The following is an 18353-nucleotide window of genomic DNA, read 5'->3' on the forward strand; positions in this document are numbered from 1 at the left end:
AATAACACAATCTTCCACTGTCACTAGTAACATGAGGTACATAATTACAGTTTTTATACGATGATTTGTCACTCCGGGCGGATGGCCCGAACAAGAATTATTAAGATATGGTAAATAACACAATCTCCCACTGTCACTAGTAACATGAGTTACATAATTACAGTTTTTATACGATGATTTGTCACTCCGGGCGGATGGCCCGAACAAGAATTATTAAGATATGGTAAATAACACAATCTTCCACTGTCACTAGTAACATGAGGTACATAATTACAGTTTTTATACGATGATTTATACGAGATTTGTCACTCCGGGCGGATGGCCCGAACAAGAATTATTAAGATATGGTAAATAACACAATCTTCCACTGTCACTAATAACATGAGGTACATAATTACAGTTTTTATACGATGATTTGTCACTCCGGGCGGATGGCCCGAACAAGAATTATTAAGATATGGTAAATAACACAATCTTCCACTGTCACTAGTAACATGTAGTACATAATTACAGTTTTTATACGATGATTTATACGAGATTTGTCAAACCAGGCGGATGGCCCGAACAAGAATTATTAAGATATGGTAAATAACACAATCTTCCACTGTCACTAGTAACATGAGGTACATAATTACAGTTTTTATACGATGATTTGTCACTCCGGGCGGATGGCCCGAACAAGAATTATTAAGATATGGAAAATAACACAATCTTCCCACTGTCACTAGTAACATGAGTACATAATTACAGTTTTTATACGTATACGAGATTTGTCAAACTCCGGGCGGATGGCCCGAACAAGAATTATTAAGATATGGTAAATAACACAATCTTCCACTGTCACTAGTAACATGTAGTACATAATTACAGTTTTTTTATACGATGATTTATACGAGATTTGTCAAACCAGGCGGATGGCCCGAACAAGAATTATTAAGATATGGTAAATAACACAATCTTCCACTGTCACTAAGTAACATGAGGTACATAATTACAGTTTTTATACGATGATTTGTCACTCCGGGCGGATGGCCCGAACAAGAATTATTAAGATATGGAAAATAACACAATCTCCCACTGTCACTAGTAACATGAGATACATAATTACAGTTTTTATACGATGATTTATACGAGATTTGTCAAACCAGGCGGATGGCCCGAACAAGAATTATTAAGATATGGTAAATAACACAATCTTCCACTGTCACTAGTAACATGAGGTACATAATTACAGTTTTTATACGATGATTTGTCACTCCGGGCGGATGGCCCGAACAAGAATTATTAAGATATGGAAAATAACACAATCTCCCACTGTCACTAGTAACATGAGATACATAATTATAGTTTTTATACGATGATTTATACGAGATTTGTCAAACCAGGCGGATGGCCCGAACAAGAATTATTAAGATATGGTAAATAACACAATCTTCCACTGTCACTAGTAACATGTAGGTACATAATTACAGTTTTTATACGATGATTTATACGAGATATGTCAAACCAGGCGGATGGCCCGAACAAGAATTATTAAGATATGGTAAATAACACAATCTTCCACTGTCACTAATAACATGAGGTACATAATTACAGTTTTTATACGATGATTTGTCACTCCGGGCGGATGGCCCGAACAAGAATTATTAAGATATGGTAAATAACACAATCTTCCACTGTCACTAGTAACATGTAGTACATAATTACAGTTTTTATACGATGATTTATACGAGATTTTGTCAAACCAGGCGGATGGCCCGAACAAGAAATTATTAAGATATGGTAAATAACACAATCTTCCACTGTCACTAGTAACATGAGGTACATAATTACAGTTTTTATACGATGATTTGTCACTCCGGGCGGATGGCCCGAACAAGAATTATTAAGATATGGAAAATAACACAATCTCCCACTGTCACTAGTAACATGAGATACATAATTACAGTTTTTATACGATGATTTATACGAGATTTGTCAAAACCAGGCGGATGGCCCGAACAAGAATTATTAAGATATGGTAAATAACACAATCTTCCACTGTCACTAGTAACATGTAGTACATAATTACAGTTTTTATACGATGATTTATACGAGATTTGTCAAAGCAGGCGGATGGCCCGAACAAGAAATTATTAAGATATGGTAAATAAACACAATCTTCCACTGTCACTAGTAACAATGAGGTACATAATTACAGTTTTTATACGATGATTTGTCACTCCGGGCGGATGGCCCGAACAAGAAATTATTAAGATATGGAAAAATAACACAATCTCCCCACTGTCACTAGTAACATGAGATACATAATTACAGTTTTTTATACGATGATTTTTACGAGACTTGTCAAACCAGGCGGATGGCCCGAACAAGAATATTAAGATATGGTAAAATAACACAATCTTCCACTGTCACTAGTAACATGAGGTACATAATTACAGTTTTTATACGATGATTTGTCCACTCCGTGGCGGATGGCCCGAACAAAAATATTAAAGATGAAAGTAACATTAAGATATGGTAAATAACACAATCTTCCCACTGTCACTATATTATAACTGTCCACTAGTAACATGACTAGTAACATGAGGTTACATAATTGCAGTTTTTATACGAATGATTTGTCACTCCGGGCGGATGGCCCGAACAAGAATTATTAAGATATGGTAAATAACACAATCTTCCACTGTCACTAATAACATGAGGTACATAATTACAGTTTTTATACGATGATTTGTCACTCCGGGCGGATGGCCCGAACAAGAATTATTAAGATATGGTAAATAACACAATCTCCCACTGTCACTAGTAACATGTAGTACATAATTACAGTTTTTATACTATGATTTATACGAGATTTGTCAAACCAGGGCGGATGGCCCGAACAAGAATTATTAAGATATGGTAAATAACACAATCTTCCACTGTCACTAGTAACATGAGGTACATAATTACAGTTTTTATACGATGATTTGTCACTCCGGGCGGATGGCCCGAACAAGAATTATTAAGATATGGAAAATAACACAATCTCCCACTGTCACTAATAACATGAGATACATAATTACAGTTTTTATACGATGATTTATACGAGAATTTTGTCCAAACTCCAGGCGGATGGCCCGAACAAGAATTATTAAGATATGGTAAATAACACAATCTTCCACTGTCACTAGTAACATGTAGTACATAATTACAGTTTTTATACGATGATTTATACGAGATTTTGTCAAAACCAGGCGGATGGCCCGAACAAGAATTATTAAGATATGGTAAATAACACAATCTTTCCACTGTCACTAGTAACATGAGGTACATAATTACAGTTTTTATACGATGATTTGTCACACCGGGCGGATGGCCCTGAACAAGAATTATTAAGATATGGAAAATAACACAATCTCCCACTGTCACTAGTAACATGAGATACATAATTACAGTTTTTATACGATGATTTATACGAGATTTGTCAAACCAGGCGGATGGCCCGAACAAGAATTATTAAGATATGGTTAAATAACACAATCTTCCACTGTCACTAGTAACATGAGGGAACATAATTACAGTTTTACGATGATTTATACGAGATTTGTCACTCCGGGCGGATGGCCCGAACAAGAATTATTAAGATATGGTAAATAACACAATCTCCCACTGTCACTAGTAACATGAGGTACATAATTACAGTTTTTTATACATGATTTGTCACTCCCGGGCGGATGGCCCTGAACAAGAATTATTAAGATATGGTAAAATAACACAATCTTCCACTGTCACTATAACATGAGGTACATAATTACAGTTTTTATACGATGATTTTGTCACTCCGGGCGGATGGCCCGAACAAGAAATTATTAAGATATGGTAAATAACACAATCGTTTCCACTGTCACTAATAACATGAGGTACATAATTACAGTTTTTATACGATGATTTATACGAGATTTGTCAAACCAGGCGGATGGCCCGAACAAGAATTATTAAGATATGGTAAATAACACAATCTTCCACTGTCACTAGTAACATGAGGTACATAATTTACAGTTTTTATACGATGATTTGTCACTCCGGGCGGATGGCCCGAACAAGAATTATTAAGATATGGTAAATAACACAATCTTCCACTGTCACTAGTAACATGAGGTACATAATTACAGTTTTTATACGATGATTTATACGAGATTTGTCACCGGGCGGATGGCCCGAACAAGAATTATTAAGATATGGTAAATAACACAATCTTCCACTGTCACTAAGTAACATGAGGTACATAATTACAGTTTTTATACGATGATTTATACGAGATTTGTCAAACCAGGCGGATGGCCCGAACAAGAATTATTAAGATACGGTAAATAACACAATCTTCCACTGTCACTAGTAACATGAGTACATAATTACAGTTTTTATACGATGATTTGTCACTCAAACCGGGCGGATGGCCCGAAACAAGAATTATTAAGATATGGAAAATAACACAATCTTTCCCACTGTCACTAATAACATGAGTACATAATTACAGTTTTTATACGATGATTTGTCAAACCCGGGCGGATGGCCCGAACAAGAGGTAATTATTAGGATAGGTAAATAAACACAATCTTCCATTGTCACTAGTAACACTTGTAGTACATAATTACCAGATACGATGATTTTTATATACGATGATTTATACGAGATTTGTCAAACCAGGCGGATGGCCCGAACAAGAATTATTAAGATATGGAAAATAACACAATCTCCCACTGTCACTAGTAACATGAGATACATAATTACAGTTTTTATACGATGATTTATACGAGATTTGTCAAACCAGGCGGATGGCCCGAACAAGAATTATTAAGATATGGTAAATAACACAATCTTCCACTGTCACTAGTAACATGAGGTACATAATTACAGTTTTTATACGATGATTTGTCACTCCGGGCGGATGGCCCGAACAAGAATTATGAATAAATGAATAAATGATTTATTTTCCTATAAACTTACAAAATTGAATTAACTTAACAATGATAAGAAAAATACACTGACCTCTTTTACAAGTAGTGAGGTCAGCGAGAGAGAAAAAAAAATAAAAATCTAAAATATATACAACAATTAATATCCTATTTAAAGGTTTAAAACAAAATAAATTTCTATGTCTAGCTTCTTAAAACATATCTAAAAATATGAGCTTCTGCAGCGTCCACAACCATTCTTCGAACTTAAATCAATTATTATATTTTACTAATAGTTAATTATTTACACTAATTTTACTTGATTTCTAATTAAAATATATTAAATTATACAGTTATTAACATGTCAAAAGTTTACTGATATAGTTATGATAGTATTCTAAATAAACAACTTAATTCTGGTTTTCTAAAAAGCCACTTTTTTACTTGTGCACAGAATGCCTTAAAGTCTTCTATCTGCCTAATGTGCAAAGGCAACTGATTAAATATTTTTGGACCAGCGTAGGAAAAAGATTGTCTGAATTGTGATTTTTTGACTTTTGGTAACCTAAACAGTTTAAGATTTATACTTCTGGTAGAATATATTAAATTGTTACCTCTATTACCACTTCTCAAGTAAAACTCCCTCAAAACTTTAAAAACATAAAGATGTTGTATTGGCAAAATTGTTAGTTGCGAATAAAGAGGAAAAGAACTCTCTCTGAAGCTTTTATTTGCTATGACGCGTATAAGTTTATTTTGTGATATTCTTAGTTTATTTATATGCACTTTAAAAGTTCCACCCCAACAACTTATACCGTATTGTAAACGGGAATGTGCTAACGCAAAGTATAAATTTCTCAATAAGGATGGATCACAAAAATTTCTTAGATAAAAAAACTTTCTAATTGAGAATTTAATCTTGTTGTGAAGTTCAAATATATGTTTTTCCCATGTAACTTTCTCATCTAAAATAATCCCCAGATACTTAAATGAATTTACTTTTTCTAAAGGTGTACATTTACAGTTATTTATTTTACAAACTTCTGAATGATAAATCAATGGAGTGTCAAAGCAAAATCCTCTAAAATCAAAGTTTATATACTTAGTTTTATTAGTATTGACTATCATTTTATTCTGCAAACACCACCTCCTCAGTAAGAACAAATAATCACATGCATGCGCCTGTATCAGCTGCTTGTCCTGCCGTGAGTAAAGAAAAGCAACATCATCAGCAAACGCACACACGCTACCATGAAAGTTAAGCTTCAACAGATCATTAATAAAAATTAAGAAGAGTGCATCGGACAACACCGACCCCTGAGGCACCCCGGCCCTCACATGCAGGGGCGAACCCAGGTGATCACCAATCCGAACCTTCTGTGTTCTGTTTGAAAGAAAACTAATAAACCAATCTAGGGCTCTACCTCTCACACCAGCCGCCTCCAATTTCTTAAATAATAATTCATGATTCACTAGATCAAATGCCTTTCTAAAATCTATAAATAGCCCTGTAGTTTTGTTACCACTGTTAAGACTAGAATAAATGTTTTCTACGAAAACTGTTAACGCATTCTCAGTAGATCTACCCTTCCTAAAGCCATACTGCGCGTTACTGAAAAAAGCCTTTTTGTTTAGATATGATAACAGTCTAGATTTTATAACCTTTTCCATTATTTTAGAAAAAATTGACAACAGACTAATATAATAGGCCTTATATTTTCTAGCTTATAGCAATTCTGTTTTTTTAACAATGGCACTATGACACTTAATTTTAATGCATCCGGAAATATTCCACTGCTAAAACTTAAATTTACTATATAAGCAAGTATTGGGGCAATATTAATCGCTATATTTTTTAACAAAATAACATTAAATTGGTCATAGCCTGACGACTTTTTATTTTTTAATTTCCCTATAATGTCAATTATTTCCTGAGCGTTTGTTTCTGAGAGATAAAATGAATCCAAACTAGTTACTAAGGGAAAATGATTGTCGGCCTGTAGCCCCTGAGCCAACTGTACGCTTTGAGCACTGATAAGATAAGAATTAATCTTTTCAGCTACCTCCTTGCTATCAGTGATTACCTCACCGTTATCTAAAATAACTTTATCAACTGACTTGCCTTTACTCACCCCAGTTAAACTATTTATTATTTTCCATTGTCCTGAAACATCTCCATCACACCTACTGATTTGTTGGGAATAATAAGCGTTTTTGGTCGAAGTAATGTCCTTTTTTAAAGTTTCACAGTAGCTGTTAAAATAATGTTTGAACCGCTCATCATAAGGTCTTTTTTTATACATACAGAATAGTTTATTTCTTCTTTTAATCCTATGCAATAAATTAACATTAATCCAAGGGCTAACCGCCTTAGCCTTCTCTAGGTTTTTATTTATTGGAATAAATCTTTTACTTTTCATCAAAGAATTGTTTAAAATTTGCACAAATTTTAAATAGCAGTCGTTAACATCATTTAGACAGTAAACCTCACCCCAATTAATACTTTGCAAATATTTATTCAGTTTATCATAACAAATTATTTCTTTATATTTAATTTCACTGTCATTTTTGTATGTAGTATTATGTAAGTTATACAAATTTGAATTAACATTATTTGCTATTAAACCAAGCAATCTGTGATCGGTTAATCCGGTATCAAAAACTGCAGCTTTAAAACAATTTATATTTCTATGTTTAATAAAAACATGGTCTATACATGATTCACTGTTCATTGTTTTTCTTGTAGGAACGTTTATCAATGAACTAAAGCCGTTATTACTCATTACATTGTTATAACTTTGAACACAAGGCAAGTTTGTCCCAAACAGATTTATGTTAATATCTCCCACAAATATTACACTAGAACTCAAATTTTCCAAGCAAGATGATAGTTCCTCTAAAAAATCGTTTACGGGATATTCCTGCAGCCTGTAAACGCAAAAAAGTTTGAAATAAAAATTATTTATTTTAATGTCTAATATCAAAATATCAGCTGATCTCATATTTACGTCCATCTGTGTAACATTTAATTCGTTGGAGACATAACAAACCACCCCACCAGCTCTATAGTTATCGTTACAACAAAAAAATGTTTTATATCCTTGTATACTATAAAACCCGATTTCATCACTGCCTATCCATTCTTCGCTTAAAACAATGAATTTAACTGAAAACATTATTTGACTAAATTCAAGTAGAAAACTATTGAAATTCTTTCTAATACTTCTAATGTTAGCATGAAGCAAACTAAAATGCCTACTTATATTTAGGGGGAAAAAGAAATCATTATCTAATGAGCTGTAAATAACTACCTCATTGTTTACTTGCATTTACAGAGACAAACAAAAAACTCTTACTTTAGTTAATTTGAAAGTAAAAAAACAAAACGAATTACGTGGATGTTGGAACATTATTTTGCAATGAACATACATACTTATGTCTATCGCTTATGCACCTAGGCCTACTTGAGATTGTCAATGTCTAGTAGGGTATTTATTTTGACACAATTTTCACCTTCTTTTTTCCTGGCGTAAAATCTTCCATCACGACACCAAGCAAACTTGAAGCCAACGTCCTTACATTTCTCCTTGAGCTTGGACAGGAAGATTTTGTTGTCTGGTGACAGGTGTTCACTGACGAATACTCTATTTCTTGAATAAGCAACGTTGACATCACTTGCGAGTAGACTGCTTCTTTGCTTGCGTTTCTGGTACTTGCTTACCCATTCTTCTTTTGTGCTCCTGGCATGGAACTGTACCACAATGGACGGGATGCGCTCTTTCTTGAAAGATGGGATACGGTGAGCTAAGTTGATTTGGCTATCGTCCACCTCCACTCCCAGCACCTTCCCAAGGTCCTTGACGATCTCGTTCACTGACTCTCTAGGTGTTACAGGAATCCCACTTATTTCAATATTGTTCTTCCTAGTGTACTGCTCGAGGGTTCTGACCTTATCCTGTAGCTCGCCGACGGTTCTAGAAAGGACGAAAGTTGTTTCTTTTAACTCTTTATTTTCCTTTTTCATCTCCAAGTAGCTCTTTTGTATCTCTTTCATCATTTCGTTTGACTTATCTAATGCATCCGACACTACCTGCATTGACGACTTGACCTCCTCAAGATCCTTCCTGAAGCTCTTCAGCTCGCTGAACAAATCAGTCTTGAACTCCTCAATAACCTTTCGTAAGAAATCCTTTGTCAAGGCACTGGTTCCTGTGGCAGATTTCGCACTGTTACTTACAGAGCGACAGTCCCTACACTTCCACTCTTTGTTGGCACGGGTCTTGACTCCTTCCGCATCGGCTTTCAAGCACTTCAGATGAAAAACGACCTCACAAGCACTACACCTGATTTCACTTTTCTCATCACAAGTCGAATTACAGACGCCGCAGATCGCAGACATTTTAATATTCAACTAGCAATAATGCACAAGAATAGCGTTGACTTAAGTACGACAAACACGCTGCGACAAGACAAGCACGACAGGTACGGAGCGCTTATCGGAGATGCTTATCGCTCGGCTGACTGAGCTAGACTGTGGATATTAATAAGATATGGTAAATAACACAATCTTCCACTGTCACTAGTAACATGTAGTACATAATTACAGTTTTTATACGATGATTTGTCACTCCGGGCGGATGGCCCGAACAAGAATTATTAAGATATGGTAAATAACACAATCTTCCACTGTCACTAGTAACATGTAGTACATAATTACAGTTTTTATGTAATGTTCAATAAATTTTACAACCAAGTTTTTGACATGTCTGTTACTTCTATTAAAAAGTATTATTGTTAAATAATAACAAGAAATCAAAATCGTGAATAGATGATCATTATAGCATTATTTGTCATTTATTTCATTAAATGTTCCTAGCATTAAAATATGTTTAACAACTAGACTGCTTATCATATAAACTTTTAACAATATATAAGTGTGTTAAATACTCTTAGAATAAATTACACATTGAATAAGCTTCTTTGTTACTGGATTTCATTTATTAATTAAGAAATAGAAACTCCAATAATAATTCAAATTCTTTAACTGTTATACAGAGTTTTTAAAAAAGAACTCCTTAGTTTTAATGTGTCCTAGAATCACATTTGGTTCACCACAGAGTTTAAACGTTTCTTATAGTTTGAGAAACAGTGACTTCTATTATATGATTTTGAAGTGGATATTTGAAATATTTACAAGAAGTTTCAGTATGAAAACATATGTGTAATGCCAAATAAAAATGTAACTCAAACTTGCCGAACACAAAAATAATCTTGGGAATAATCAAATTATACAAAATATAAATTAATTGCTTATTTTGTTCCATCAACTATTATTAAATGTTAAGACATTTATGAACGGGACTATATAACAATTAAGCAAATCATGTGCATTAAAACAGTTTTACAAGGGAGGAGTATGCTGCATGACGTATCGCGTAACAGACTTCGCCGATATTTAATGCGATTTCTAAACCTCATTTATAAGATGGGGATAAGAGGTAGTTAACTTAACATAATTAGTTATAGAACAAATAAAGTAATAGTTTTTTGCGACTTTGGTCTTATAAGGTTGTTTTGTACTAGAGATTCAAATGCGAGTTGTCAGAAAACGGATATCCAGCGGAATGAAACTATGACCAGAAATATTTATCTGAGTGCAACCACAAATAACTGTCTCATTTGACAGTTCCTCAGAGACGAGGAATTTTCATAAAGTGTATATTCATTAAAGTTTACCAAGTCGTCGGAATTAAGATCTGTGCTAGAGATAGAGCGATTTAAATCCTGTCTGTGACCGTAGGAATTTTTAACAAATTTTAGAACTTGTATTGAATCGATTCTTCCCCATAGTACTGTTTAGATTATTAGACCATCGCACGGGCCAATGGCTCATGAGGCCAAGCAGAATAAAGTTTGTAAATCACACTGGTGTACAATTTCAATATTCTTGCCTTGTTGAGAGTTACATTTCTTACGCCTGTATTCTACGCTTGTATTACGAACAACGTTTGCAACTGTGGTATTACATCCTGTAAGCATGCATGTGTGGTATGTCATAGAGATGAGCAGAATTGTGGTAAGGCGTGATTTACCAAAAAAGGGTCGAAGGTAAGAGTTACAAGGATTCAGTTACTGAAAATTAAGACCTACGTAAAAAGGCAAAGTGCGTATACAAAGTTAGGAAAAAGAGTCATTGTCATTGTATTATTAGATGAAGATGTAAATAAAAGAGCTGAATGTGCCAATTAGATAAGATTTTATCCTCAATAGGATAGCCACGTGTAAGCTAAAAATATAAATCGTTTATAAATCAAGTCAAGTTAAAACTATACGGATTTACATAAAGGAGATGCTTATCACGGATGTACAGGTAATATACTTATTATTATACTGGTTTAAACTTCTTACGCAGCTGTAGTTATACAGAAATGTACAAAGGGAAGGCAAGTAATAAAATTGCTGAAACCCATGTAAGGAATGTAAGGTAATAATAATATTTGAGGTTTGTCGCAGCTGAATATACAGCAATAAGCTCATCGGGATTACGCACGTAATATTATAGCCTAGACAAAAAATAAATACATAATTTAAATGCTAGTTGTACGTCCAAACAGGGACGGGGTGAACAGATTAATTAGTGAGGTAAGTTTGGTAACACGACAGTCAGATGTACACAAAAATAATTTCCTACAATTATGCGTAAGTAGGTAATATATTTTGTAAAGAACTAGAATCATTCGAAGTCCAGGCATAGACCAAATGGATGATTAGCCTGAGGGTGGATACATAGGTATCACGGATTGAGGGATAAGGAGGGATAGGGAGATAAGAGTGTCGATATTAAAGCAGTTAAGCAATATTTCAGGTACTACCGTGGCGGTAATTGTGGCAGAGAAAGATTGGATATTATCACCTTCACTGTGCATATGCTGAGAGGACAGCTTGCACGTTATGGTGTCTGCAGTAGTCAAGTTATAATGCTTTTAAATTACTTTCTCCTATAATACATACAGTTAGGGCGAGAACATTAATATTGTAGTTTATCAATTCTTTATAAAGCCTCGATTACATTATTAAAGTCTTTGGCAACAATTTTTTTCGATTTTAATTAATTTTATCTCTCCGCTTTAAAGCATGTAATTTACAGTTAATTCCCTACCTACTTAGTTTCATGTCGTTTAAACTAGTCATTGTCGTAGTTTCCCATGCAGTTCAATGTTTATTCGTCACTTATACTAATTATCTTTTAAAATACGCTGGAAAATACTGAAGAAACATATGAATTTATTGATAAAAATATTGTAAGTATGAGTATGCATTTCTCATTAAGTAAGAATATTTTATTGTGCCTAAACAATTTTCTATACCTGATTTTAACTTTTAATTTACTTTTAATAAGCATAAAAATAAAAACAGGTCATGAACACGCCTCTATAATGTAGATAACAAAAGTTGAGACACAGGTAACAAATAAAACATCTTGACTTACTAGTTAGAAGAGGTACCAGGCTAAACCTCTGGTCCCTTTTTCACAGTCTCAGGTGTGACGATTTGGCGAGGATTCCAGATGGTAGTCAACAAGTTGAATATTACTGACTGTTGTAACATCTTCCGGAGTTAGCAACCAACATACAAGTTTATTAATTTTTAAGCTACTACAAAAACATGAAGAATATAATAAAATTGATAAATTGGTTTTCATAGAAAAAACTATATGCATTGTTAGATAAAATGGCGTTTCACTCTCAATCAGTCAAAGATATATTTATATCTCCAAAACTAGGTTAGTGGAAATCAACCCCTTATAAACTGTTACTTGTGTGCCTTGAATTTAATCGAATTAATTACCTAGGAGACATAATTAATAATAAACTTCAAATAAACGCAAAGCACATCACATATGACTAAAATTATTCGGCGTTAAAAATCCGATATTTGTGGAACAAATGACATTAATCAAGTACATGGTTATGATTTATGAAAAGTTAATTAAAATCAATCAACCGTTTTAAACCCTGAAAGATTCTTAAAATAAAAAATAAAATAATTTTTATTGGTACAAATTTTATAACATTTCTCCAGGTTTAAAAACTAACTAATCTACTGTAGTTTAATTCAGAATGTTCAGATGTTTTTCCAGATTACTTTTATCGTAAAATACTGTTCAAATCTTTCCATATTTACTTTCAGAACAATATCTTGTCAATGATTTATGTTTTACTCAACCGTTAAAGTGTAAGGCATTTCACACACACACACACACACACACACACACACACACACACACACACACACACACACACACACACACACACACACACACACACACACACATCGTACCTCACGCTGGTCCGGCCTGGAACATGTTGGTCCGGACCCACCAGTTATGAAGTTCTGTAAAGAGCGTATAATATACTGGACTAAAAACTGTTACTTGTACAAAAAGTTCATTTTATTGTAAAGTAACTTGCCTAGCGTGAGCATAACGAACTAAATACTCGAATGAAGGGAAATCTCCCACAATTTTTGGACCAAGTCTTTCTGAGTTTCTCTATAGGGCATACTGTCCAACGTTCAACAAGTGTTTTTTACACAGTATGCTTTGATTATGAGTAGGATATTAACTCGCACAGAATCGAATACACTAATGTTCTAATGTTTTTATAAAGCATAAAAGTTAATTTTGTTTAAAAAATATTTTTCAAAGTTTGTTATTTCACTTGTCATTCCTGATGTATAGAAAATGAGTTCAGCTACATTGTCAGCTATGATGGTTTGAATTCCTACCAATTATTCACATTATTCGCACCAATTTGAGTGTAAAATTACTAAATATAGACTTGTAACATTGTTTTCTTCCAGTTTCCACGTTCTATACACCTATTTTAATATTCACACTTGTATTTATTATAAATGTTACAACCTTATATCATATGTACACGGTAAGCAATTTTATTTCTAATGATAAAAAGACAGTTGAATCCACACTATAAGCTAAACATATGAGTGATTATTAAGATATAAGACGAGTGTATCCTATTTGCGCCGATAATTTGAGTTTTCATAGGATACTTTTATGACCAAACTATCCCATACGACAAAGACAATACAAATTGATAAAATACAATACAATTTCAGTTTTGTATTTGGAGTACACAAAACTCACTTTCACTTTTTAAGGGCTTGATAACTTTTAATGTGGTAAAAAAAGTCGGCAGTTAGGTTGCGTTTTACAGCTCAATGGATGATTTTTTGGATGAGATAGCTTATAGTAGAGTTGTGAATGCATGCGTAAATAAAGTGGTAGGCACTTATCAGATTTTCTCATACTTTAGAATTGAGAGTCTTTATGAATTCTTAGTTTGAATTGTTATAGTTACATATAAATATATATATACATATTTATATATTTATAAATATATTAATACATTATTATATTTTATAATATTTATATATATATATATATATACTAGCTGTTTCCCGCGGCTTCGCACGCGTCTCTTAAGCTTTGCCCGTATATTTCTTTGCCTTCAAATAGTGTTTGGATATTTTAATATACGTAACTACTGTGTTGTAATTGCAGTTTATAATGTGCAGGCGCTTTGATAACTTTTATATCTTGCAGTACAGCCTGGTGGTTAGTTACATCAATGGGCATTGCGTATAAACCTTCTACATAGAAAAATACAAATGTTCATAGTGATCGGTCCAATAGTTTCTGAGTCTATAAAGGACAAACACACAAACATTCATTTTTATATATTATGATTGCAGAAACAGTTTAAACAAAATTTGTCGTTTCTCTTAAGCTTACTCTATGCTTTAAAACTATAAGTGTAAAGAAATTTATATATAAATATATTTTTTGTCGCATTATATATGTTTACAAAGAACAGCTGATTAAAAATTTGAAAAGACTCTTTCACTTAATAACATATGTTTGCTGCAATGCATTTCTTACGGGTATTTCTGTAACCAGTGGGGCGGAATCCTGAATCGGGAAAGGGATAAAAATTATCCTATAACCTTCTACAGATCAAGACGAACAAATTAAAAAAAAAATTAGGCGAATCCGTCCAGCCGTTTGTGAGTGATGCTGTTACACACGAACAGTTTCATTTTTATATATATAGATATATATATATATATATATATATATATATATATATATATATATATATATATAGTTACAATATAAATGGAAAAAATTATGATATTTCTTAGTAAATTTAACTAAAAATTCGGCATTATCGTTGTAATAGATTCTTAGCTAGATGAGAGTATTCCGCAAGTGGGTATGGATGGATACGATGTGATTGTTAACAAATGCAGTAAGAACCAGAAGAACGGTGTGATTTTGTTTTTATGAATGCATGTTTTTGCGTGTTCAGAAGAAATTTATTTGCATGGTGCAACGTGTATTAAAGTGGACATAAAGTTTTGTGGTAAGAAAGCACTGTACATCCGGCGAACTTGGGTTTTATCTCGACGGTAGGCAAAGTGTTGGGTCGGATTTGCACTGTCTGGTTGTAAACATAATTTTTTAATAGATACCGTGGATAAGCCCTCTCAAAGATACCTTGATTTTATGTATGAGGCGGGTTTTGTAAGTTTATAAATGTATCTACTAGATTTTAGGGTTTTCTAATGGTATAAATCATATTTTTTTAACATTAACGATTGAAATGACATATGATTATTTTACCGTTGCCTTGTTTCAACCAAGCTGGACAAAAAACTAGGCCAGACTTTGTTTAAACATAAGATCAATTAACATCTCGTTGAGGTTGCAAGCCATCTTATCTCTTGTTGAAATTGGTTTCCAGTACTAAACAATAAACAAGTTGAATCAAGTTGTGGAACTTACGTCAAGCAGCTTCAAAATATTTTTACATTGCGAACGAAAATATCACAATTTCCATAAAAAATTAAGCATATGAAACAATTTGGATGATTAGCGGTTTGATCAGATCAATCCAGACAAGAGAAAAGGTGGGCTATCGTTTGTAAAGACAACGTTTCGACACTGCTTTGAAAACCCAAATTAAAAATGGCCGTAATGTTTTAACAAAAATAATTAATTCCTTCAAAATTTAGACAACTATTCTAATAAAGTCAATGACTGGAAAAATACCAAATCAAAATATGTTGGGAAATATTGCAGAAACCTTAGGTATAAAAAAATAAAGAAAAGATTCCAAATAATTGATCATTTCTAGGCGTCTATGAAAGGTTATAACTCTACGATGTAAAAGATACAAGGTGTATTCAACAAATATTACGCGAAAGTTGGGGACAGCCTAGCCGGTGCGGTTTCTCATGTAACTGAAGTCGTCACGAATGAAGATGAGTACCGGGCGGACGCTTACCTCCGGCTAGAACCCATAACGGACCCAGAACTACAGCACGTTGACACGGATATGAAGGGCGGCATTGATAACATTCTGGCTCCATTCCTTAAAATTTTGGCATATTTTAATTTTCCCTTGCTTCATATAATCAATAAGAGTATTGATGAGGGCATGTTCCAAAACACTTTTAAACTTGGAAAAGTAATCCGCATTATAAAGTGGATGGAATGATCATGATTTTGGCCGACGCTCTAAATTTCCCATTATAAAGCTTCTGGAGAAAAGACGGAGGGAAACATTTCTCCTTTATGGATTTTCTTATATATGTTCTATAATTAACCCTTTTTATGTAAAATTCTAACATTTAGTTTTAATACTAATAACAGGGACATCTTTGTTTCATATTGCACTCAAAACTTGGAACAAAAAATTGTATACTATGGATTAATAATACCTCATATTTCCTATTGAGTAATTCTCTTGGAGAGAAATTCATCATGTAAATAATAACTATAGAAGAATTTATAACCATTATAACATTCGGATTATTAGACGATAAATAAACAAATAAACCATAATTTAATCAACTTATAGTTTAGTTATTTAATATTAATTAATCCATGATTAAAGAGAGCTAATTGAAATGGTCAGCTAATTACGCGGAGAAATTAATAATAGTACTACGACTTAGATTGGTATCCATCAAAATCCATGCAACTGTGTAAACTCATTAAATTTACTTTACGATTTCCTCTAAGTGCTGTCGGTATACAAATCTGTCATATATTAAAAGTTGATTACTCTGTATGAACTTAAATGTATTATGAATATATTATTTTCTTTATATTTTAACTACCTTTGCAACCAATTATATATCTCAACAGATAATTTGATCATTGAAGTAGTATTGTGTAAGAGACATTGGTTTCAAATCTCTCATAATAATTAAAAAATAGAGGAATAATATTATTACTCTAGTCAAACGTTTTCAAACATTATGGCTCTACGCCTAGTGCTATTATACTACAGGATAATAATTTTATCGTAAGTAGAACAGCTCAATTCTAATGCATATCGTATTGCTAAGCTGTAACTAGGCATATATAAATATCATATTCAATAAATGTCACACCCAAGTTAAATATTCAGTGAACCAACGCGAGATACAGATGTATCTCCTTATCTCTTTTGAGACGCAGCCTGAGGGATCTGTTACCTTACTTCTCTTTGTATCCAGTTAGATGTGTCACACATGGATTTGCCGATATGATTGACTGAAATATATGAATTAAATGCTCAATAGGCAACCGTGAATATGTCTTCTATTCTTTCTTGTGTAACTAAAACATGATCGTACATTAGGAATGTTTTAGTTCCCATATATTGTGTTTACTTATTTGAATGAAAATAGGTTTAATATAATTATTGATATTGTTATGGTTTTTTATTTGACAATATTAAATTAGCTCACTTCATCTGTGTGGAAGTTTATCCTGAATCAAACATTTTGTTTTAAAATTGTATAAAATGTAAAAATTATCGAATTCTTCTATTACTTCATAAATTACCTTTTCCAAAGTAGCATGTAACATTTTAATTTTAAAATAAAATTGTATTAAGTTAATTAACAGGTGATCATCCTACGGTATTGAATTAACATTTTTTCAGATATTTAGCATTGTTATAGGTCATAAAAGGTATAACACAACGTTTCGAGTATTGTAATCTGTAATGTTCGTTGTTAGTATCCCACTGTAACCTGTGCTAGTGTGATGTGTGATTGTGATCTTCGTACTTGTGATTTGTCTTCGGGACTTACATGCTGTGCAGTGACAAAGCTTGGACTGGACTCCAAGCAGCTTTTTGGTATGATTGAACCCTTTTGTTTCCCATCTTTATTTCTCCTTGTTTTAATTTTGTCTGTATTAATACCTCCCTCACCTGACGAAGAGGATAGATTGTAATCATCGAAACGTAGTTTTATACCATTTCCTGCCTATAACGATGGGAATGTCCGAAATCCTGTTATCTTTTTAAATCATTCATCGTCAATAACTAACTT

At 33.1% G+C, this 18353-nt stretch overlaps 1 protein-coding gene across 1 annotated transcript; it reads right to left on the reverse strand.

The window, feature by feature from the left end:
- Positions 1-8400: 8400 nt before the first annotated feature.
- LOC124370521 (E3 ubiquitin-protein ligase TRAIP-like) lies at positions 8401-9339 on the reverse strand. Its single transcript, XM_046828811.1, has one exon. It carries the CDS (start codon positions 9337-9339, stop codon positions 8401-8403), a length of 939 nt encoding a protein of 312 aa, XP_046684767.1.
- Positions 9340-18353: the final 9014 nt, after the last annotated feature.

This window comes from Homalodisca vitripennis, unplaced genomic scaffold (genome assembly GCF_021130785.1).
Source record: "Homalodisca vitripennis isolate AUS2020 unplaced genomic scaffold, UT_GWSS_2.1 ScUCBcl_245;HRSCAF=1753, whole genome shotgun sequence".
Taxonomy (NCBI): domain Eukaryota; kingdom Metazoa; phylum Arthropoda; class Insecta; order Hemiptera; family Cicadellidae; genus Homalodisca; species Homalodisca vitripennis.